This window comes from Macrobrachium nipponense, chromosome 11, assembly GCF_015104395.2.
Source record: "Macrobrachium nipponense isolate FS-2020 chromosome 11, ASM1510439v2, whole genome shotgun sequence".
Classification (NCBI taxonomy): domain Eukaryota; kingdom Metazoa; phylum Arthropoda; class Malacostraca; order Decapoda; family Palaemonidae; genus Macrobrachium; species Macrobrachium nipponense.
In genome coordinates this window covers 23174290-23200129 of record NC_061087.1, presented here as the reverse complement: position 1 = coordinate 23200129, position 25840 = coordinate 23174290, and the positions used below count along the sequence as shown (strand labels likewise).

The window sequence follows — 25840 nt, the reverse complement described above, 5'->3', positions numbered from 1 at the left end:
TGTTGAACCAGGAGGAAAAAATTCAAGTGTAACTTTATTCACGTGATTCAGAAAAGTGACGAGTTTCTCAAAATGGCTAATTATGAGTCACAACGTGACTTATTACAAGAACAAATTGAAGGTCATGACCGTGATACTGAACACAAACTAGAGAGGGAGAATAAAAGAACAGGAGCCGCTGTTGGTTTTTCATACATTTTCATATAATTTTGTAGACATTTGGAAGGTGATTTTTCTTCAGTCTTTTATGCATAAATGTCAGTTAGGGCCTAGCGCTGTGAGTGGTCGAGGTAAGGAGTTTGCTTTGGGACTGAAATACTAATAAGGCCAAGTAAGAGTTGTAATACACGCCGATGTGTTAGAAGAATAACATTCGGTGTTCCGCCCCCACTTCTCTCTCTCTCTCTCTCTCTCTCTCTCTCTCTCTCTCTCTCTATCTCTCTCTCTCTCTCTCTCTCTCTCTCTCTCTCTCTCTGTACGTAAACACTTACTTACATACATACAGACTTATATGTATGTATGTGTAGAAACAGATATGTGTACATCTCTCTCTCTCTTTCTCTCTCTGTACATGATACATATTTGCATACTTACAGACTAGTATGTATGCATGTATGTGTAGAAACACATGTACTTATAATATTCTCTCTCTCTCTCTCTCTCTCTGCATATATATATATATATATATATATATATATATATATATATATATATATATATATATATATGTGTGTGTGTGTGTGTGTGTGTGTATGTATGTATAATATATACATATATATATGTATATATGTGTGTATAGATTCACATGCATATTTGAATACTTGTAAGTATGTATGTATGTATGTGTAAAACATGTACGTTTAACACCACTGCACTTATCAAGAAAACCCATTAGTATGATAATGACAACGGCCAGTTAGGTTAACATAATTGCTTGGTACCCGAGAGCACAAATTTCATTAAAGAAATGTAAGTGAAGCGAGTATAAAAAATGAAAATATAAGTAATAGAAAAAAAATCTTGAAAATAACGAGCATTTAAGAATAAATGTATTCAAGAAGTCCTTATTAATTATTCTGAAGTAAATAAGCCAAGTAAATAAAAAAACTCATCAAAGAATCAGATTTATGTAAAAATGTGAATATAGGAATCAAGACAATTCAAAGGTAAATAAAATATTAAAGAAAAAAGACAAAACACGTGAGCTTCATTCTTTCAGGTCACTTCTGTAGAAAGCATACTTTTGATTTGAGGAGACTTGAAGTAATGCTATTTATTTGTCTAATTCTTAAATAGTTAATTAATTTTTTTATCTTTCAGCAAGTACTGTCTAAAAATCTTTATAATGTAGACCATTTTTCTTGATGGAGTTATAAAGAGAATAATGCATAAAAACAAACAAACAAGCAAATAAAAACTCACATACTAATAAGAAATAGAAAATTAATTTCTTAAACAACAATATATAGCGCAACTCCTCACTGCTTTTCTTGCTGATCTTTAAGACAGGAGGAAACCAAACAGTGATTAGGATATTGTAATCTGCTTTACTCTTAAAACAACTAACTAACAATTGTAACCAGCAGATATTATTCATAGACTCAAGTAATGCGATGGAAAGCCCTTTGATTAACGAAACCGTATTCACATTAACGCTTGTTTATTCTCTGGGACGACCACAGTTATTGCAAGCCTCGTGAGGAACGTGCCTCCTTCAAGGGGACAGAATCACACCTAAAAAAAATTCTCTGGAAATCTCACTTTTTGTATTCTTGAAAAATCCTGTGTCGTCTTGGCCCTCCAGAACTTTTCATTCGTAATTGAAACGATAGAGCTCGGTTTGTTGCTACTTACTGCAACACGACGTGCTCTCGAGAGGAATTCTCCCGGGTCCTCATTAGTGACAACAATAATATTTACCTGAATGTATTCTGTTTTATTGCCGTGAAGTTTAAGGCAGCCGTCCAGAATGCGACGTTTATTCGGCAGGTGTCGCAGACGTGGGCTAACCGAGGCTAGGTCTCAGCTGGTCACACTTTGATCAACAGTGCCTCCTGAACCCTGTGATCTGTATAGTTCTGGCGTCGTTCATCTCCGATATGGTGAGTTTCCCTGCGAGATAAAATGGCATTCGGTATTACCTTCGTGAACGCGACCAGGTCAGTTCGGTTGTGGGCATTTTTCTCGTAACAAGATGACCCAGATCTGTTGGACATGTTGCAGTGATTATCCGGAAACAGATGTATTTTATTTTTTAGAGAAGCGTGAAATTTCTTTGTAGTAAAAACAGTAAAAGTCTTGTAAATACTGTAAATAAAAACACGAGGCTGTAGTCTTCAGTATCCTGTAGCATATACTTCCAGGCTTTCAATTCTTTGATTCAAGGAAGGAATTGTCAAATAATTTTGCATCTTTGGGCTCAAGGGTTCTCTAGTGGAATGAATGCGAGATGCTGCGTGTATACATATAATGGGATATTCTTAAAAGGACCTACTTATAAAGGGTAATAATCTTAAATGGGATCGATGAAAATTTTCATAAAGTCCATTGAAGCAACCGCTGTGAGACCATCTGAAAGTGAATCTGTACGAGATAGGAGATTATTTATTCACTAGAAATAGCGAATAAAGGTTATAGATGTTTTAGCCACGAAATTAGATTAAGCTCAAACATGCAGGGGCTAACATTCAGGCTGTTGATATCGACACTAATATCTGAAGATTGGATATTATGTGATTGTTACTATTTTTTTCCACTTCAACATCCAAATGTCAAATATTGGGAAAAAGCATCCATTACAAAAATCTAATTTTGTTTAGCAAGTTTAATACAACATGTACGGCATTTGATAATATTAACTAAAAATTTACTAATGAACTAAATACATCACTTATAAGAAGAGAGAGAGAGAGAGAGAGAGAGAGAGAGAGAGAGAGAGAGAGAGAGAGAGAGACGAGGGTGGTGGGGGAGTGTCTCGTTAATTGCTGCTCTTGCAGCAATTAACGAGGGTATTGTAACCAGTACCCTCCTATTATTATTATTATTATTATTATTATTATTATTATTATTATTATTATTATTATTATTATTATTATTATTATTATACATAAACAGGCATACGACGTTTATCTCAAGTATATTTTCAAGCCTTCGAAAAGCTTAATTATTCGGATTTCTTAAAATGATGAAATATTAGCCTAATTTCCTTCAGTTCTTCTGAATGACTTCGGCAATCACCCTTCAACATATGATTTTAAGTAATAATAAACCGAATCCGTTGTTCCCGATTTCCGGGTAAACCGAGATGTAATTAGTTTGAGGGGTAATTAAACTTTGATATAATTAGTTTGAGGTCTTATTAGAATGAGATCTAATTAGACTGAGATATAATTAAATTAAGATCTATTTAGACTGAGAGCTATTAGTCTGAGGTCTTATTAGACTGAGATATAATGAAATTGAGATCTATTTAGACTGAGAGCTAATTAGACTGACATCTAATTAGACTGAAGTCTGGTTAGACTGAGATCTAATTAGACTGAAGTCTAATTAGAATGAGGTTTAGTTAGACTGAGATCTAATTAGGGTGAAATCTAATTAGACTGAGTTCTAATTAGACTGATCTCTAATTGGACTGTTATCTAATTAGACTGAGATCTAATCAGGCTGAGATCTAATTAGGCTGAGATCTAATTAGACTGAAGTCTGATTATACTGAGATCTAATTAGACTGTAGTCTAATTAGAATGAGGTCTGATTAGACTGAGATCTAATTATGAAATTTTTAAAGATTTCCTTGAAGCAAATTACAATGCACATCATTCTACACCAACGCACAGAAGGAAGGGTGCATTCACACGCATGAATGCCCATTTGGGCATGCAAGCAGACTACACGCATACCCTAACGAATATTCATCAATGCACGCGCATTAGTATGCACGGAGGCATTCTCAAAAGGACTTAAAAGCATAATTGGCTGGAAGTTATTCCTAATTTCTTAAAATTTACAGTTTTTTTTCTATATGCAAATTCATTTGGGAATCATAAACATAGAGGCTTCGTTGGCTTTCTGAGGAAATCTTGTTAGAGTGATTATATTTTTATCTTTGATGACGTTGCGTTGATGAATTTTCTTCCTGTAGTGTCAGTGAAAGGAGAGAGAGAGAGAGAGAGAGAGAGAGAGAGAGAGAGAGAGAGAGAGAGAGAGAGAGAGAGATTGCTTTTACATTCACTGACGTTTCTTTGGGCAGAAACCACGCTTTGAAACAGCCTATCTGATGGCCTAGCTCCGTGAAACAGCGAAAGAGGATCTCTACGTGAAATATCCAAGATTAAACATCACTCGTAGCCCTGTTTCTCCTCTGCTATTAGCCGTCATGAGCGAAATTTTCATTTAAGGTTTCATAAAATTGTCGTGGTTCATTCTCCACGCGACTGGCCATAAGTGTTCAAGACGCTTTCCTAAAAGCACTGCGGCTGCTTTAATTTACTTGGATTTATTTGGAATTCATTGCACGACCGAGTCTTCCGAAAAGGTCCTCGGACACGCGCTGGAGAGAGCGATTTTCCACAGAAGGAAACGAGATGGGAAATTATTGCCACTTCAGCGTCGTTATCCAGAGATTTTTTCCTAGTTTAGCTGTCTCGCTCTGAGAGGTGGGAATGAAAAAATGAGATCTCCCTGTCACGGCCACATTCAGTTTCACAATGATGCTGCTGCGTTTAAAGGTGTGATATAAAACTCTATTACGAATTTTTTTTTGACGTGAACTCTTTCGCGATAACAGCGCGAAATCGGGCTTGTTTTATGGTCAGCGCGCAAGCACTTAAGCTCGAGAACTTTCGAGACGAGTGCGCCTAGACGTCTTGGCAAGGAAGCTATTTTGTGGTCACTCAGTTTCGCTGTCTGTCCGTTTGTTTGTCCTTCTGTCTTTTCCGTTCTTGAGTGTGATAAATCGACTGGTCTTTTAATAGCTATAGTAATTGCAACTATTACGAGTCTCATAACCTGAATGGAAAGATAATATACTTTCAATTTGAGGATACTGGAAGTGATTATATTGTTACCTGTTTATAACACGTATTCATTGATGACATACAATGCAGTGGCGCTTATTTTACAACTACGCAAACAATAATCCGTAATATTCTGATCGAGTGTTTTTATTTCAGAAATGAGTTAGTCCGGGTTTTTTAAGTCTTTTTATTTGATTTTCATAATAAAAAATCGCCCGTTTGAGGGATTTGGAAGAACTATAGAAGTCAAAAGAGTTTGGGGCATTTTTTATTTATTTAGTTTGATGCTAACCAATATGTAGTGACATTGGTACTGTTATTTCGATAGATTAAGTTTATCTGAATCTTCATGTCTTGCCAATACTCATTTTTATTATGTACCTTTCGAATGAGTACAAGATCTGTCTGTCTATCTATCTGCTTATGTAAACACAACACAACACTACATACATGTATATATATATTATTATAATATATATATATATATAGATACACAACCACACCACACACCACACCACCACACATTATTATATATATTATTATATATATTATATAGATATATATATATTATATAATTACCAGCAAAAGACACGGAAAATGTTTGAAAGGAAACGGCAGAGTGCCAAGTACTTTCGTGTAGTTTACACATCTTCTGGGCGTAGAGTGCTTGGCACTTCGTTGTTTCCTTTTACTATATACATTTCCTGCGACTTCAGCTGATATTTAGATCGTGTACATATACCTGTTATTTTTATAAGTACTTAAAATACACGCAAACACACAAACTATATATGTACTATACACACGCACACACACACACATATATATATATACACACACACACACACACAATATATATATATATATATATATATATATATATATATATATATATATAAAATGTGTGTGTAAGTGTGCATGTGTATATATTAATTTTCTTTTTTCAAAATACTCTTTTTTTTCTCTCCTTGTTAGATGGGACGGTGGCTGGTGGCAAGGGCTTTTAAACCTTATTTTTCATCAGTATTTCACTATATTTATTATCTAGTTTCCTTTGTAAGTTACTGTGAAGCAGTTGTTAGCATCTGCTCATAAATAGAGTTGGTAATTTGTATGGTATGAGTTTCATCATTTCCTTGTCCATCATTAGAGAATTCCAACCAAAGAAATTTCTAATCTCGCTCATTCTTTTCAGGTCTACCGGAGGATAGTCGTCACAACTACTTTGGTCATTATACTCGGTGCCTCTGCTGGCGTGTCTTACAAGATTGATCAGAATGAGGATGGAACAGGAACCTCGACTGAGGCAGCAACAGAGCTCCCTCTTGAGGAGAATTTCGAGGACGAGTGGGCGTCTGGTGAGGGTGAAGGAACATTTCCATCAGCCGAGCCCTTCGGTGGGTCCTGGCTGGCCAGTGATGAAGACAGTGATCGTGATTCTGGAGATCATGGAGACCAAGACTCTTCCAGTGAGGGTGGTGGTGACAACAGCACAGAAATGAAAAGCTCAGGAGGGTATCAGACTGTCGAGAGTTTTGACATCCCTCCCGATGTGATCGAAAGACTTAATGCATCTGGTGCATCTTCGGAACGCATAAAAAAGGAGACGGTAGAGCTGGTACGAAACGGTAGCCTGAGTAATGAAACATCTGGGTTTCCAGTGCATGACACCGAAGGGGATGAAGCTGCAGATATAAACCACAGAAATATTTCCGATCACGATGAAGGCGAAATTCGTTATGCTGACTATGATGATAGTAATGAAAGACCACTGAATAGAAGCGAACTAGAAGAGGAACCTGTGGAAAGTTCAACTGAAAACCCCCTTATGACCTATGCACCAGAGAATAAAGCATCGTTGAATCACAGCCTGACAACTGGTTTAGAAACTTTGGCAGATTCTGATGATCATAGAGAGGAGGCAAAAAACCGCAGATTAAGGAAAGTATATGACGAAGAAGCTGAACTGGGATATTTGCCTAGAATACCGGAAACTGCAAAAGTGACCCCTCCAAGGAATAATGGTAATTGCGGCAAGAAGAAGAATTTGCAAGATGGTGTCAATGTTAAGGTAATGAATGAAAAGATGTCGACAAATTCGAAGCATATTATTGTAGACCTGACCACATCTGGGGGAAACAATGCAGAGAAATGGTCATCGGTGCTAAATGGGAGTGACTGTGAAACGCCTCTCTTAGAATCAAAGGATTTATCATCTGTAACTGTTCTGATGGATTCGTCCACCGGAAACCAATCGGTCGAAGAAGACAAAAGTCCAGGTGGACCTCGTATCCTTGTCATTGACGTCACAGATTCAAGTAAGAATAGTTCATCATCAGTCATGCCAGATTGCTCGCAAAATTTGACGCATGGGGAGGAACTTCCCAGTGACAGTCACCTGCAGACTGAAAACTGTTTCATATTTGCAGAGAGGGATTTGCGACAAGTCATACCGAGTACAATACTGAGACAGTTTCCTTCCCACCAAATCGAGTAGATTTGGTATTCAACGAAAATTCGGTGGAACCACCGACTGATTTACAGCCCCACTCTCACGGTGATTTTTCCATTTTTTACCACCCGAAAGGCAACTACATTGTATGTACTCGTTTAGGAGAGCGAGAATTATTAATAACATTCACTGCATTTAAAAGAAAACTGGGTGCTGATAAAAATGCCAAGAATATTTACCACTTGCATGTTCCAAATTCTAAGAATTGTTTGATTTTTTCAGCAAAAGACATACACCAGATTATACCAGCAGCAATTCTTGCAAAAGTAGATTCCTCTCCAATTGGGCTGATTCTGGAATTCACCAAGAATCCAGCTGAACCCCTCACTTACCTGCAACCTTACTCTCGGAGTGATTTTTCAATCTCCCTTCACTCGCGGGGGTATTATACTATATGCACTCTTCTATCAGAGAGGGACCTCTTAATGAGTTTTGCATTGGTAAAAGAGAAGTATATCATGAGTGAAAACGTTTCTGCAGCAGAAACCGAGAAGTGTTTTATTTTTGCAGCGAGGGACATGAACAAAATAATACCAAAGAACATTCTTGAGTTAGTGACATACACTCAGGACGGCCTGGATTTGGTATTCACTGAGAATTCTGTGGTTCCATTGAATGATTCACAACCATACTCTCTGGGTAGCTTCTCAATTTCCACTTACTCACCGGAATATTACACCGTATGCACTCTGTTAACAGAGAGAGAATTACTAGGAGCTTTCTCAGCAATAAAAGAAAAGCAGATTGTTGATGAAAGCCCACCAGATTATAGAAATTGTTTCATATTTACTGAAGGAGACTTGAGACAAATTCTACAGCAGTCCATTCTGGATAAGGTAGCCGCCATGCCGCGTGGTTTGGATTTCATATTCACCGAAAGTTCGGTTGAACCACTCATTAATTCACAGCAACACTCTCAGCCTGATTTTTCAGTCCACTTCCACTCCGCAGGCCATTATGTGGTATGCACTCTTTTAACACACAGAGAATTATTGACAGCTTTCAGCTCAGTGAACAGAAAACAAAACCCTGACAGATATGTCCTAACCACTCATCCTCAATATCTACCGGAAGCCAGAAAGTGCTTCATTTTTGCAGCGAGAGACTTGTGGCATATCATACCACAGACAGTTCTAGACATGGCAGCCTCTAGTCCAAATGGAGTAGATTTGATTTTCACTGAGAATTCAGTTGAACCTCTGACATACCTACAGTCATACTCTAAACCAGATTTTTCGCTCTACTTCAGTCCAGTACACTCATACACCGTGTGTACCCTACTAACACCTAGACAGTTATTAATGGCTTTCACTTCCATAAAAGACAGACAGAATGTCGATGGACATACCAGTGAGCATTATGGCGCAAAACAACAGGACGCTAGGAACTGCCTCTATTTCAGAGCGAGCGATATGCAGCAGATTATACCAGAGGCAATCCTTAATACCGTGACACCCGCGCCAAATGAAGTGCATCTTGTGTTCAGTGAGAATTCAGTTGAACCTCTTCTGCCTTACCCAAACCTTTACTCTGATGGTGATTTTTCAGTCTCAGTATACTCAGCAGACTATTACAAAGTTTGCACTCGCCTTAACGAAGGTGAATTATTATTTGCTTTCGGTTCAATAAAATTTGGTCGGAATAAAGGTGAAAATGTGATTTCTAGCAGTCACAAAGATGTTCCACCAAAAGACGAGAATTGTTTTGTTTTCGCGGGGAAAGACATGAGACAAATTGTGCCAGTAACAATTCTTGAGAAAGTGGATTCTACTTCGAGTAGAATCGGTCTGGTTTTCACTGAGGATTCAGTTGAACCTCTGTCTCATTTAGTGTCACCTTCCCGGGCAGATTTTTCAGTAGCGTCCCACTCAGGGGATTATTATTCCATATGCACTCTTCTGACAGGAAGAGACATATTAATGGTGTTCAGTAGAATAAAAGGAGGTAAGAATAACACATTGCACACACCACAGCTTTCCGGAATTCCAGAAGAGAATGGTGTCAGAAAGTGTAATACTTCCTTTGACAATTCAAAGAATCTATGTCCAGACGAAAAACAACTCAACTGCCACGATACCAAAACCAGCCCATGCAACTTGCACTCTGGAGCAAAGGAAGCCACTTTGAATATTTACGTATATCCTATCGTGTTGACACCAAAAACACCTGATGGATATCCATCACTTTGGGGAACTATTTATCAATATAAGGAAAGGGACCCTGACAAAAGCCTTGGTATCAATGACCAGAAGTCGACATGTTGCGAGGGGGAAGGTCTGCTGATGTACTCTGGCCCCGAAAATGACAAAAATAATCAGTTTTGGAAAGGAAACATTCGACCTCCTTTCGGTCCTTTTGCATATCCTTGGGCGAGACCTTCCTGGTTGTCTACACCAGCCAATAACAAGGGATTCGGAAATGGACCTTTCTTATTTTCTATGAATGCTCAGCCACGTGATGTGAGAGAAATTGGCGTTGGAAACAGCTCCAACGATATTCCTCAAGACCTCAATGGCCATGGAGATGAGGATTTGCAGTTTGCAAATGAAAATAATGAAGGGAACAAATACTATTCAGACGAGATTAGTGATGAAAGCAGGAGTTCTGAAAATTTTACATTAGACACTAACGGTCATTTTGCTCACGAAAGCTACGAAAGCTTCGAGAATGAAGGTAGCAGAACAATGGACAGTGCAGGAATGAGTGTGGAACCAGTTCCAGAAAATGAAAGCATGTTGAACTCTGATTATGATTCGCAACAAAGCTTGGGCGTCGCTCAGGTTGGTACTACTGGAAGTAAATACGTCCTGGATGATGATATTCATCATCACTCTGGCAATATAACTATGGAAAATGAGGATTTGCAGGTTACTGTGGAGTATGAAGACATTTCTAAGGAAAAGCCAGTCACTAGTAACCAACTTTTAAGGTTCCTGGAGGACTCTGCAGATTCTGTAAATAGACCTAATGCACCTGCAGATTCGAATGGTAACCGTGTAATGCAACCTGAAATAACCAGTAACATTGAAAACCAGGTCATTCAGACAGAAAAGGAACTTAGAACAATTACCCCAAAAAGAGGAAGTACCAGTAGTGATGAACGAAAACTAGCTTTTGATTCCAGTGATCTGGAAACTTCACAAATTGAAACCAGAAGTGTCAGTTGTAGTACTATAGGGTGTCCAACTACTTTAGACGATGAAAAGGTTGGGTCTGAAAGTTTAGATTATGGGTGGTATGAGAGTGACAGGTCTTTAGATCCCGAAGACAACAGCCCAGACGTGGGAGCCCTCCAACCTGACCCAGTAGATTTGCCATATTCAGAGACTAGTCCTGAATTGTCTGGTGCTTACAGAAATGTCATTCAGAATCCAAACACCATAACGTAGGCATTTATTGTACTATAAATTAAAGATATTTAAGGCTTTCTCATAGTTCTACAACAAAAATAAGAGGAGTTTCTGTTATAAATATTAAAGGGATTCATATTATTGGCCTTAGATGCTATACCTTATGTTAAGCACTGCTCATTATAAAAAATTTTCACTGTGTGGACAATACCGGAACTTCACTCTAGACAGTGGCAGACATACCAGACGGGTGATCACGTAAGTAACTGAACACAATACTCTCAAATCAAAGAGTTTTCGTCATTGAAATAAGAATGGCCTTGTCCAAGCATTAGTTCATTACAGTATTAAGAGGAGGGAGTGTTTGTGGCATGGTAAATTAAGCAGTGTCGTGACCTTTCCTTGTCATCTTATGTTGTCTGAATGAAAGCAAATTAAATATATTCCAAAGGAGTTTTCGTGCTTAAATGAAAGCTCATTGGAGTTATATAAATTAAGTATGATAAAAACATATATGGAAGCCATTCTAACATATGTTCCAGGTACTCCAATTTCTGAGGAGATTTCAGTTTGGTCCGCATATCTTGAAGACTGTAAAGTAAAAAAAAAAAAAGTTTATGGACGAGTTTGCCTGAAGAGAAGACCATCAGTGATTGATTAAACTAATTTGGCTTCAGAATATAGAAAGTTGTCAAGGCTGAAGAGAAAGCAATGCAAGAAAATGTCCCATGAAGAAATTATAAAATTTCTCCAATTCAAGAAGTTGCAAGGACACGGTAAGGTATCCAAGTGCTCCATTTGCTTTAAGTCTATTATATCTATATTCTTGAATATCATGGTTTGGAAGTCTATTGCAATACTCTAAGATTTTTATTGATTTCAAAGGTTCAGTAATCAGTTTCAGTAACCAGTCTCAGTAATCAGTCAATAGCCTTTTTGATATCTCAAGTATTGTCAGTAGATCAATAGAAGTTACTTGCATTACTTTGCCTGTGAATACAGGTTTTCAGGTTTAGTTTTCAGGCTAGAAAATTATTTTTACTCTTCCCAGTAATGTGTACTAGGTTTAGCATATGCACATTCTACATACATTCTTATAGTAAGATATACAGTCATGAACCCCTATTGGGTTCAGAAGGTTCATTAAATGAGAGGGAAAAAATGGGACAGAAACCGGTGTTGTGTGTAAATACAATTTTATAATGGTTATTTGAATTTTTTTCCGTTTTTTCAGTTGGAGTCTGATATGAAAAGGAAAAACGATGGTGTGGATATGAAAATTGAACCTTCAATGAAGCTTGCAGTTATATATAGCATAGGGCACATGCTATAATTGACCAGACGCAGCCCATAGCTCTCCATCTCCCAATTATGAACGGGAAAATTACTTAAACAACTTACATTACTTGTAAGGATAAATGTTTCTCGTGGTGTTTACGAAGCGATTGAAGCCTCTGTATACTTATCAGCAAGGCTTCAGTTACTGAGAGGAAATTCCTTCACACAGTGAAAATTCGTTTGAAGCTTTTTTAATTTTCGCTTTGAATTTCACCCCATTTTGTTGTTCAACTATGACTGAAGTGATTTATTGGTATTACCGTCGTGCGTAGAATAAATGTATACTTTTTCATGTATTTGTTTTTTCCCTAGAAAGGCTCAGTTGGAGTTAGCTTGTGTTTTACGCTCTCAGTGAAATAAGGATGTAATGTAGACTGAATAACCTGCATTCATTTAATAAACAGATCACAATCATAGATATAAATTTTTGCTTAAGCTTGACAGGGATATATTTGCAATTTAAAATAACATTCACGGAATAAGGCGTAATGCCCATACACAGTTATGTATTTTTCTGTGTGCACCAAGGATCGTCTACAGGTGATGAACTTCCCATTTAGAATTAACGACGTCCAGCCGGGGATTAGCCTCTCTCACCATTCGTACTCATACGTGTAGAGTGCAGGTACCTTGGCTTAATCCCTGGGGTCGTTACGTAACATGTCCAAGGTCAAGACTTGGCATCTTCACTTTCTTAAAATAATGGAAATTTGACGAATACCCCATGTCCCACAGAAGCGATAATAGGGACAGTGTGCAATTCTGGAATTAGGTTGATAGCCTACCAGTGACTGTTTGAAAATGAAAAGCTGGAAAGCCTAAAAGAAGGCCCTATAATGAGTCGGTCAAGTAATCAAATTTGATTCCGCCAGACGGATAGATGTATGGCTCTCTGGTTTAGCTTTCTCTAAACACTGGGCTACGATTATTATGTCTATTTATTCATTTATCCTGTTTTGTGCATGTTCTCCTCTCATCTGAAAGTATTTTATCAATTCCTATTCCATCCTTCAAACCAATTCTCTATCTCTCTCTCTCTCTCTCTCTCTCTCTCTCTCTCTCTCTCTCTCTCTCTCTCTCTCTCTCTCCTGTTTTGTGCATGTTCTCTCATCTGAAAGAATATCAATTCCTATACTATCCTTTAAACCAACTCTCTCTCTCTCTCTCTCTCTCTCTCTCTCTCTCTCTCTCTCTCTCTCTCTCTCTCATTTTAGATCTTTGGTACTAAAATTTCCATTAATTCCTTTTCTATCCTTTAAACCTTCTCTCTCTCTCTCTCTCTCTCTCTCTCTCTCTCTCTCTCTCTCTCTCTCTCTCTTTTAGATCTTTGATACTAAGGTGTTTACGCTGAAACTGGCTAACAACTGGCCACAGTTTTTTTCGTAACACCTGTGTAAGGAAGGCATATCAGCATGGCACCTATATCATAAACAAAAGACAGTAATATGATTCCTAGAGTCTCACTGGACAAGGAAGCACCTTCCATAAAAAATTGCATAGTGACATAACAGTCTTAGGACTGTGAAAGTGCCGTATATGTTCAGAACGACCATATACTTACTGGCTATACGTGTCAGTTGGCAGATGAACTTCATCATCATTTCGATACGAGTATCTATGAAACAGTCAATCAAATATCCCATCTGGCCTATCATTATTACGAACGATGAATATGACTTTCAGCATTTACTGCCATGACTCGTTAGTATATAACATATAAGAGAGGTTTTTATCGAATTCGAACCTGTCAGTCGACTTAGCTCTTTCTAGAGAATAGAATTCGTGTCAGAGCAGCTCAACAGTTTTCCGTTAATTTCTGTGTCCAGTGAACGAGTCTTGACGTGGTTCCCAACTGACTTACAATATTGTCCTCAATCTTTTTCCATTCTGAGGCTGCATTAGTGCGAATATATCTCTTTGACGGCGGTATTGTGTCGGAAATCTGTGTATAATCTTATCTGTCATTTCCTCTGTAAGGCTTAATGCGTTTAAAATGAGATCATAGTCGCGTGGGTAATGCACACTTCTTCAGAAGTACTGTATTAATGTTTACCATTTGACTCAGGGAACTTATTTAGCGAAGTTACCTATCGTTATGTCCTTGTTTATATATAATTATATATTGAAGGACTAGTGTCATTTATCAAAGCTTGTCATTGAGTCACGATGATCCCTTCCACGAGTTCAAAACGCGAACTGGACCATTAATAAAAATAATGAATATATGAAAATTAATAAGGTAGAAATAGAATAGATCAAATCAGAAATAAATTATAATAGATTAAATATAAAATAAAGATAACTGGTAAATGAAAATGAAAAAAAAAAAAAAAAAAAAAAAAAAAGAATTGATTTAGAATAAACAGCTGGACCGGAATGTCTACGCTGTTGGTCGCCTCCTTATGGTTGGCAATTCATCGTTAATCCCTTCTGGCAATATCTAACGAAGAAAGCTTTGGGCTCTGGGGATCTGAATTTCTGTTGTTCGGTGTTTTTCTAAGCGGTTAGGTGTCCTTAAAAAAATATAAAGAGTCTTTATGCATATGCATTAGTAAATTGTAATACTAAATCGTTCGGGCTCGCACATTATATAAATAAATAATAATATATATATATATATATATATAATATATATATATATATATATATATATATATATATATATATTATATATATATATATAAATATAAATAAATATATATATATATATATATATATATATATATATATATATATATATATCATCGGAGGGTGGAGAGATACCAAAATCCTTTAAAGTTATGTATTTATTGCTGACGTTTCAGGACCATGTGTCCCATTTTCGAAGCTAAAAAATTAAAAGAATAACAGAATTAAAATGAGACTCAGATTAAAACATGATAAAAAGTTATTTCTTAACAAAATGCAAATTAGGTACAAGAGAAGGGAACAGTGATTACCAAGTAGTGCTGAAGGCAAAAGCTGAGTGACTGTCAGGGTCCGTTTTGGTGCCGACGGAAACTCAAGAGAGGTACAGAGGAGTTGACGTGGACTGAGTATTTAATTGGGGAACCAGTTGTTTGATAAAAAGAGATTCGAGTATTGCCAATTGGTGTTCGTTTGGAGCTTTGCCTATGATTTTGAAATCCTTGTAATTTATATTGTATTTGCATTTTTTCCCATGATCTCTAATACAGGAAAATTCGGGGTTTGATAGTTTGACACCCGTACGATAGCTAACGCCACGATGGGAATCTAATCTTACCTTTAACAACCTCTGGGTGGAGCCCACGTACTTCCCCAGGTCACATCTGGGGCAATTAAACAAATATATGACTCTCGAGGTCATCAAAGGAAGCAGACTCTCTTTATATTTAAACAAGGACTTGATGGTCATTGGGTTACATGGGATCAATTTTAAGTTGATTGCCGGTAGGTATTTGCTTACAATAAATCTCAGTTCTTGATAAAAATGGCTATCATAGATTAGGGGGACACTAGCGTACAGATGTAGTTTTGGTACCGTTGGCAGTTCAAACTTTGGGTGGAAGATATTATTTAGAAATTTTCGCAATTGTTTGTAAAAGAGATCTGATGGAAAACAGTTATTTACAAAGTACTGTTGGAGAAACGTAATTTCTTCATGAAACGTATTCCACCCGGATGTTAAAGTAAACGCTCTGTGGAAGAGAGTAGACAGGGAATTTAACTGCTTTTTTTAATTTAAAGTTAAATTCCCTGTCTACTCTCTTCCACAGAGCGTTTACTTTAACATCCGGGTGGAATACGTTTCATGAAGAAATTACGTTTCTCCAACAGTACTTTGTAAATAACTGTTTTCCATCAGATCTCTTTTACAAACAATTGCGAAAATTTCTAAATAATATCTTCCACCCAAAGTTTGAACTGCCAACGGTACCAAAACTACATCTGTACGCTAGTGTCCCCCTAATCTATGATAGCCATTTTTATCAAGAACTGAGATTTATTGTAAGCAAATACCTACCGGCAATCAACTTAAAATTGATCCCATGTAACCCAATGACCATCAAGTCCTTGTTTAAATATAAAGAGAGTCTGCTTCCTTTGATGACCTCGAGAGTCATATATTTGTTTAATTGCCCCAGATGTGACCTGGGGAAGTACGTGGGCTCCACCCAGAGGTTGTTAAAGGTAAGATTAGATTCCCATCGTGGCGTTAGCTATCGTACGGGTGTCAAACTATCAAACCCCGAATTTTCCTGTATTAGAGATCATGGGAAAAAATGCAAATACAATATAAATTACAAGGATTTCAAAATCATAGGCAAAGCTCCAAACGAACACCAATTGGCAATACTCGAATCTCTTTTTATCAAACAACTGGTTCCCCAATTAAATACTCAGTCCACGTCAACTCCTCTGTACCTCTCTTGAGTTTCCGTCGGCACCAAAACGGACCCTGACAGTCACTCAGCTTTTGCCTTCAGCACTACTTGGTAATCACTGTTCCCTTCTCTTGTACCTAATTTGCATTTTGTTAAGAAATAACTTTTTATCATGTTTTAATCTGAGTCTCATTTTAATTCTGTTATTCTTTTAATTTTTTAGCTTCGAAAATGGGACACATGGTCCTGAAACGTCAGCAATAAATACATAACTTTAAAGGATTTTGGTATCTCTCCACCCTCCGATGATGCATATCTGGTTTCAAGCAACCGCCTTCAACTTTAGATTAGTATATATATATATATATGATATATATATATAATATATATTATATATAGTTATTTATATAATGTGCGAGTCCGAACGATTTAGTATTACAATTTACTAATGCATATGCATAAAGACCCTTTATATTTTTTTAAGGACACCTAACCGCTTAGAAAAACACCGAACAACAGAAATTCAGATCCCCAGAGCCCAAAGCTTTCTTCGTTATATTGCCAGAAGGGATTAACGATGAATTGCCAACCATAAGGAGGCGACCAACAGCGTAGACATTCCGTCCAGCTATTTATTCTATATCAATTCTTTTTTTTATTTAATTTCTTTTTTATTTTCATTTATCAGTTATCTTTATCTTTTATATTTATTTATTATGATTTATTTCTGATTGATTGATTTTATTTCTACCTCATTAATACTTATATATTCTTTATTTTTATTAATTGTCCAGTTCGCGGTTTGAATTCGGGGCAGGGATCATCGTGACTTAATATTAGACAAGCTTTAATAAATGACACTAGTCCTCCAATATATAATTATATATAAACAAGGACATAACGATAGGTAACTTCACTGAATAAGTTCCCCGAGTCAAGTGGTAAACACTAATCCAGTACTTCTGAAGTAGTGTACCTTACCCACGCGACTATGATATATATGTATGGATATATATATATATATATAATATATAATATATATATATATATATATATATTATATATATATATACATATGACTGGTAAAAATGTCCTGTTACAACAGAATTCCATCTAATAAAAGGAGCCCATAAAACTCTCTCTATATTTTGTTTTTTTATGGGCTCCTTTTATTAGATATATATATATATATATATATATATATATATATATATACACACACACATACATACATATATATATATATATATATATATATATATATATATATATATATATATCTCGGTCACAAGGAAACGTTCACCACTTTATATCTGTTTTCAGCCAGCCCTATTATTAACCAGTTATTTACTTGTGAGATGCAGTCTGTTTTACGTAAAGGGTACAACAAAATTATGTAAGACATTTGCACTTTTGACTCAGTGCAAAAACACTTTTTAGGTTATGTGCTAATTATTCCCCGGGGAAATGACCCAAAATTTTTTTAGTCAATTCCGGAAATATAGCGAAAACAAGAGACAGAAATTCGTGTATTTATTCACCTAGCACTGTACTATCCAATTCATTACAATCCTAAATTTTCAAGCATTTCGTGAAGAATTTCAACTGCGACATTTTTCCATACACGCTCGAACTTGCACAGGATATTTATAATTAAGGTGACATAAGGCAAGCAAACCGATATATCTGCATACAGTTGAATTCCAAGGACACCATTTAATCACCACTTCACCTCAGCCTCGCCTGCTGATACTACAGCATTTTTTCTGTCTTCTAAATTTAGGAACTCAGTGGTGAAATTCAACATTGGAACTTAATGTTTGTTAATATCTGCTAAATCTCATGGGAACGTCATGAAGAATAGTTTTGTACTGTTGAGGTAAAATTTCTTGATTTCTGGTGGATTTCGTTGAGGTCAAATTTCTTGACTTCTGATGGATTTCGACTAGGAAATGCTGATATACATCGTGGTTAAAAACTTTGGAATATTGCACTGTTTATTTGCAGATATGTAAGTGTTCAATTTGCAATAGAGATGGAACATGGGAACAAATACAAATCTGGGTTTTATAAAACATTATTATCGCTTAAGGAAGACTTGCTTTGGAACTTTTAATACATTTTGCTCTGGAATCTCAGGAGGTTCATGTTTAACCAGGAATTCCATAACAATATAGTGATAATTATGTCACTTTATATTTGCAGAAGACTTGAAAACGTTTATTCTGGACAGTCAGATGCTATTAATGTGAGGTGTAGATTTGGAACTGCTGGAATTTCAAGTATAGGACGTTGTGACTTGTTTGTTAAGTTTAGTTTAAGTGGTGCTATGGGAGGACTGTGAGGCGAATGAACATAATGGATTTCTGGGGCAGTTGTGTCATTTACCTTGAGTGTAACTGGCGTTAGTACCATAGATACATTTAGGTTTGGAATGTCAGGAATCTTAATACCAGGGATATCCGAATAATTGAGTTTGTTAGCGTTTGCTAAAATTATTGGAAGGTATAAATGAGGTTCATCTTTGGGAAAAGCGTGACCTTGAAAAGCTGGAATATTGGTAAGATTAAGTTTATCATCTTGTGAAAATATAGGTAAGCTTATGTTTGGTAATTTGAGATTGACCGTTTCAGGATTAACAGATGAAATATGTCTTATGATATCCTGTAGATTCAAATTAGGAACAGGTGTTATTTCAGCGTTGGAAAATTGTTGACTATGTGTAATGTTTACTTCAGGCAAATGTGGAGTAACAATTCCTGGTGGATGTATGGCTCGTGTGTCATTTAATTCTACGTCTGGAATTTCTGGGACCTGATTACCACTTATATCAGAGAATAATGGTTTTTCCCTTTCTGATCTATTAAGCTCTTGATATTCAGGGTATTCCACCATTGGAACATCTTGCATTTGGCGAGTGGAAACCTGTGGAATATGTGTAACGTCCGCTAATGGAAGGTTTGGGACTGGAAGGTCTGCTGGTGTTATTGCTGGAATAGAGGTCGGAGTTATACCACTCATGTTCTGTATGACTGGGTTTACAATTGTTGGCATGTTTATCCTTGGTATTGTAGGATGTTCTACGTTAGGAAGATAAAGGTCTTCAACAATCGGAATATCTGGATAGTTTGGTTTGTTAACAGCTGGTAGAATCAATTCTGAAATATTTTCTATTGGAGGGCGAGTAATCAGTGGAGGAGGTAAAGTTGTATCTGGAAGTTCTGGAATTATTTCGTCACCCATGTTGCTTATAACTGGGTTTACAGCTGTCGATATATTTAGCTTTGGAATTTCAGGCTGGTCTGGAATAGGAATATCTTTACTCGTAGGACTTTTTATAATTATATCTTCTGGTTTGACAACAGCTGTTAGGTTTAATTCGAGAATATCTTGTGTTTGTGGGCTAGGAATTTCTGGAGTATCTGTGACATTTATAAATTGGGGGTCCGAGATAGGAAGCTCTTTAGGGGCTATTGTTGGAATAGGAGGCAATTTGATCTCTGGAATTTGTACAATCTTTACAGGCTTTGCAATTGCTGATACATTTGGCTTTAGTATTTCATGATTGTCTGTATTAGGAAGGTCATGACCTTGAACCACAGTAGTGTCTGGATAATTTAGTTTGTTAATTACTGATTGTTTCAAATCTGGAACCTCTTGTATTTCAGTGTTAGACATCTTTGGAATAGTATGTGTGATGTTTGTGATTGTAAGCTCTGGAATGGGAAGTTCATTTTGAGTTATGGCTGGAATATGAGGCAAATCGATACCTGGAATTTGTTGAACTTCTGAATGACTTGTATTTTGTACAACTGGATTTACAATTATTGACATATTTATGACTTGAAGTTTGGGATGTTCTACAACTAGATCTTGACTTTTAGGATTAGGAATGTCTGGATAATTTGGTTTGCTAAAGGGTGGTGCTTTGAATTCTGGAATGTTTTGTATTTGAGGGCTAAAATCCTGTGGAATTTGTGTGAAGTTTGTAACTGGAAGCTGTTTGATAGAAAGTTCTACTGGAGTTACGGGCGTGATAGGAGATAAAGGTATATCTGGAGTTGGGGTAAGTTTTGTATCACTTATGTTTTTCTGTATGACTGGATTTATAAGCGATGACATATCTAGCTCTGACATTTCATCATTTTCTGCAGTAGAAAGATCATGACCTTCCGGCATTGGAATACCTGGATAATCTGGTTTGCTAATAGGTGGGAGATTTAGTTTTGCAATGTCTTGTCTCTGAGGACCATTAATCTGTGGAATATGTGTGATGTTGGCGTGTGGGAGTTTGACCATAGGAAGTTCTAATGGGGTTATGGTCGGAACTGGAGGTGTATAGAAATCTGGAATCTGATGAAGTTTTGTATTACTTATGTTGTGTATGACTGGATTGACACTTGCTGATGTATTTAGCTCCGGTATTTGAGGATGCTCTACTTCAGGATGACCATCGCTTTCCAGAATAGGAATTCCTGGATCATCAGGTTTGATAATAGTTGGCTGTTTTAGGTCTGGAATGTCTATTATTTGAGGGCGAGAAATCGGTGGAATATTTGTGATGTTTTTAAGTGGAAGCTTTGGGATAGGAAACTCTGCTGGAGGTATGGCTGTCATAGGAGGTAAAGTTGTGTCTGGAATTTGTGGAATTCTTTCATCACTTATGTTGCGGACAATTTGGTTTACAGTTGATGTATTTAGCTCTGGTATTTTAGGATGTTCTGCAATAGGAAAATCTTGACCTTGAGAACTTGTTATAACGAGATCCCTCGGTTTGACAATAGCTGTTAGGTTTAATTTTGGAATATCTTGTGTTTGTGGGCCAGAAATTTCTGGAGCATGTGTGATATTTGTAAACTGAAGGTCTGAGATAGGTACTTCTTTGGGGGTCATGGTTGGAATAGGAGGCAAAATGATACCTGGAATCTGTGCATTCTCTTCAGGGTTTACAATTGTTGATACATTTGGCTTTAGTATTTCAGGATTTTCTGCATTAGGAAGGTCATGACCTTGAAGCATAGGAATATCTGGGTAATTTGGTTTGTTAATTACTGCGAGATTTACTTCTGGAATGTCTTTTGATTGAAAGCTGGAAATCTGTGGAATATGCGTGACATTTGTAACTGGAAGCTTAGGGACTGCAAGTTCTCCTGGAGTTATGGTTGGAACAGGAGATATATTGAAATCTGGAGTTTGTGTAACAGTTGCATCACTTTTGTTTTGTATGAAAGGGCTGACAATTGCTGATATATTAGGATGCTCTACAATAAGAATATCTTGATCATTAGGCCTAGTAATATTTGGTTCGATAATAGCGGTTAGTTTTAATTTTGGAATTTCTTGTGTTGGAGGGTCCGAAAGTTGTGGAAGATGTGTGTCGTTTAAAAGTGGAAAATTTGGAATAGGAAGTTCTATAGGAGTTACTGTTGGAACAGGAGGTATTTTGAAGTCTGGACTTTGCTGAACTTCAGGGTTGGCAAGTTTTGATGTATTCAGGTTTGGTATCTTTGTATGCTCTACTTTAGCAAGATCGTGACTTTCCAGAATAGGAATATCTGGATCATCTGGTTTGATAATAGCTGGTTGTTTCAGAGGAATGTCTGTTATTTGAGGGCGAGAAAACTGTGGAATATTTGTGTAGTTTGTCAGTGGAAGCATTGGGACAGGAAGTTCAGGAAGTTCTGCTGGCGTTATGGCTGTGATAGGAGGTAAAGATGTATCTGGAATTGATGGAAGTTTTGTATCACTCATGTTTTGTATGACTGGATTTACAATTGCTGGTGTATTTGGCTTTGGTATTTCAGGATTTCCTACATTAGGAAGATCGTGGTCTTGAGACACAGGGATATCTGGATAATTTGGTTTGTTAAATGATTGGAGATTAAATTCAGGAACGTCTTTCATTTGAGGGCTAGAAATCTGTGGGATGTGTGTGGCATTTGGGACTGGAAGCTTTGGAAAGGGAAGTTCAGCTTGAGTTAGGGCTGGAATAGTAGGCAAACTGATACCTGGAATTTGTTGAACTTTTGCCTCGCTTATATTTTGCATAACTGGATTTACTATTTTTGACATATTTATCTCTGGTATTTTGGGATGTTCTACGACTGGAAGATCTTGATCTTCAGGACTGGGAATGTCTGGATAATGTGGTTTGTTAGCAGCAGGCACTTCTAATTCTGGAACGTTTTGTGTTTGAGGGCTAGAAATCTGTGGAATAGGTGTGGTGTTTATCAATGGAAGCTCTGGAATGGGAAGTTCTTTTGGAGCTGTGGTTGGAACAGGAGGTATATTGAAATCTGGAATTTGTGGAATATTTACATCACTTAAGTTTCGTGTGACTGAGTTTACAATTTCTGATGTATCTAGCTCTGGTATGTGACGATCCTGCAGAACTGAACTATCTGAAGGATTTATGTTGTTGACACTTGGTAGTTCTAATTCTGGAGTGTATAATGTTTCAGGATGAGAATCAATTTGCATTGGAGTACTTGTGTTGTTCGTCAGTGGGAGTTTTTGTGTAAGTAGTTCTACCGGAGTTACTGGTGTGACAGGAGATAAAGTTATTTCTATAATTTGTGGAACTTTTGAGTCACTTATGTTTTGTATGAGTGTGTGTATAATTGCTGATATATTTTCCGTTGATATCTTGGGATGTTCAACAGTGGGTAAATGCTGATCTTCAGAAAGAGTATTATCTGGGTCATCTGGATTGCTAACAGCTGATCGTTTCAGTTGTGGGACGTCTTCTATTTCAGGGCTGGAGGTTTGTGGAGGAGTATGTGTGATGTTTGTGTCTGGTAGGCGTGGGATAGGAAGTTCTACTGGAGTAATGGATGGTTTAGGAGGCAAATTGATTTCTGGAATTTGTGGAACATTTGTATCAACCGCATTAGGAAAATAATGATTTTGGGGAATATTTGTGTAATCACGTGTGTTTTTAGCACGTAGAAATTTAGGGAATATTGTTTTTTGTGAATTAAGAGTACCTGATTCGTGATTATCAGGTAACCCCGGTTTCTCGATGTCCTGTTTATTTTTTCCGTGAATATGTGGTATGTTCAAGTTTGTATTTATGTAAGGAGGAACCTCTTGAGCAATACTTCGATTTTTTGGAATCCTACGTTTCCTAAAATTTCGTCCGGTGCCACGGGTCCTCTTGTTTGACACTTGCAGACTTATATCTCGAAAATCATCATGAGTTTTAAGTTCCTGAAATCTTGGCACATTCGTAGTCTTGATTCCTGATGAGTTGGGGAAGGAGGGTCCTGTATTATGGGAATCTAGTAGTCCAGGCTGTGTCCCAGAAGAGAGATTCAGCCGAGTGGGAGTTGGGAGTTGCACTGAGACTTCATCTGCTTCCTTCGTGCTGGGGTCATTTCCATCTTGAATAGCCTCGACCGAATCATCTTCAGATGCACCAGCTGCCAGGTGGATCAAAATAACTAAGCCAATAAGCTGAAATGAAAATATTGCCATTAAGCAGAGGGAAATGAAAAGTCCGAGAGGACTAGTTGAACGCATCGCAACTCACTTTCTTCAACCTTAGATTTGTCAAACACACAATTGGGGTTTTAACAGATTTGTGAATGGTGAAGTTTGTGTTTGGTCCCAGGCATCTGATGGGAAATGCAAAGATTTTTATGATGTTATATATCCGAGCATTAGGTAAGTCTATGTTTAAAAAAATTTAAGTGAATATTTGCATGCACAAGTAATTTTGTAAATCATCACACATATTTCTAATTAATCCTTGGGGTTTTAATCTGAGAGCTCTTGGAAATTCTAATCAAAGCTAAGGTACATGCTAGAAAACTTTTAAAACTTTTGAATCATGGTGCATCATCTACAGTACCTATATTAATTTATCATTCAGAATTTTGTAACTGTAAGTGTTATTTATAGAACAGTTTTATTTTACGTTGTTGTCAGTCATTGTAAACAAATATCATTATTAAACACCAAAATAACAAAAGTATTTATCAACGAACTAGTTCAAATAATTTCTTCATCAGTACCTGTTACATTCGGGCTCCAGCTAACCACTTCGCTGTTTCGCAGGGGAGAAAGTCTCATCTTACGTTTGTCTCTTTGACTGAGTCTATAACCAAGGATTTATACCTTCAAGCCTTTCCCATCTTACTGATGATTGGCCATCTATCTCTGTGGACCTTTTCGACACTGGGTATACCTGGCATAAAACTGATCCTTCTGAAGTTACTGGTTATAGCGCTTCAATCTCGTCTCAGCGAATTCATGGCCAATGACTTGTATAATTGTTCTGTATCTGCTCTGTCGAAGGCGCATTGTCTACTTGCTCTCTAATTCATGGTGGTGTTCCTCAAGGTTCTGTTTTTCACCGACACTTATTTTCGGGGGAGGCGGGGGTGGGGATGGGGACAATTGCCTTTTTCAGTGCTTGCTGCTTGTCTTTGAATGGTAGAAAAGCACAGGCTCTTTGTATGCTATTTGTATAGACATCATACATTTACCTAAGTACATTTGTGAGTATGAATATACGTTTAATTTCATAAACACTTGTGTCGAGACATTGTTGTTTTAGATTTAGATTTAGCTGGCCTTATGCCAGCACGGTCTCTTGGTCATAGAGCAGCCCGTAAAAAAACAAGACATGTATTGGTATACTGTATATATTGACTGCGTATCATTGTAAACGCAAAATTTTAAACGATTTATAGCATACATTAACTCACTTCCGAAATTACTATACATACTAACAAGGATATTCGAATGAAAAAAGTTAATGAAAAGATATATCAAGTGATGGTGGGTAGAAATGTTTCCCGTTTGATAAAAGATGACATTAGATATTCAAGCAACTGACCACACCGTACACTGTTTAGTCAGAGCCACTGTAGAATAAAGTAGCGATTTACAAAATTTTTCCAGACTGTTTAAGACTGCTCTCCTTAAATGAGATTGTTAAAGTAGCATGCGTAGAAAACTAAAAAAAAAAAAAACTAAGAAAAAAACTAAGAAACAAAAACTATCAGCGGTTAATAAATTAGTTTCAAACGTACCTTTCTCATATCCATGGAGACAAAAGTAATTTCGATGAATCACACGACGTAGAAAAAAAAAGATCCTTCAGAGGCGATCGTCTATTTCCGAACTCCTCTATTGAAGGCAGTTTTTCTCACACTGGGAGTCAAATCGAGCTCGGGAGTAGAAAATACACCAAGTTTTATTGGAACCCGATCGCTGGAACGCCAAGATTATTTTCTTCAATTGTCACGATGTCATTCCAAAACAGGGGCG

At 36.9% G+C, this 25840-nt stretch overlaps 3 protein-coding genes across 5 annotated transcripts; 2 read left to right on the top strand and 1 right to left on the bottom strand.

The window, feature by feature from the left end:
• Positions 1-1945: 1945 nt before the first annotated feature.
• On the top strand, positions 1946-7515 carry LOC135197480 (uncharacterized). Its single transcript, XM_064224579.1, has 2 exons — positions 1946-2102; positions 6214-7515. Exons 1-2 carry the CDS (start codon positions 2100-2102, stop codon positions 7513-7515), a joined length of 1305 nt encoding a protein of 434 aa, XP_064080649.1. The 5' UTR covers positions 1946-2099.
• Positions 7516-7955: 440 nt separating this feature from the next.
• On the top strand, positions 7956-12508 carry LOC135197242 (uncharacterized). 3 transcript variants are annotated; one of them, XM_064224455.1, is made up of 3 exons: positions 7956-11138; positions 11423-11656; positions 12115-12508. In XM_064224455.1, exon 1 carries the CDS (start codon positions 7956-7958, stop codon positions 10917-10919), a length of 2964 nt encoding a protein of 987 aa, XP_064080525.1. In that variant the 3' UTR covers positions 10920-11138; positions 11423-11656; positions 12115-12508. The 3 variants fall into 3 exon arrangements, with proteins under 3 accessions (XP_064080525.1, XP_064080445.1, XP_064080560.1); XM_064224375.1 differs by having other exon boundaries at positions 7956-11656; XM_064224490.1 differs by having other exon boundaries at positions 7956-11661.
• Positions 12509-18084: 5576 nt separating this feature from the next.
• LOC135197194 (titin-like) lies at positions 18085-25760 on the bottom strand. The gene is made up of 2 exons (XM_064224253.1): positions 25603-25760; positions 18085-24019 (listed from the first exon to the last, which is right to left on the bottom strand). The coding sequence occupies exons 1-2, from the start codon at positions 25615-25617 to the stop codon at positions 18785-18787; spliced, it is 5250 nt and encodes a 1749-aa protein (XP_064080323.1). The 5' UTR covers positions 25618-25760; the 3' UTR covers positions 18085-18784.
• Positions 25761-25840: the final 80 nt, after the last annotated feature.

Bases quoted from the DNA above. Each gene is read 5' to 3' on its own strand.
- LOC135197242 (XM_064224455.1), top strand. From the start codon at position 7,956: ATGAGTTTTGCATTGGTAAAAGAGAAGTATATCATGAGTGAAAACGTT.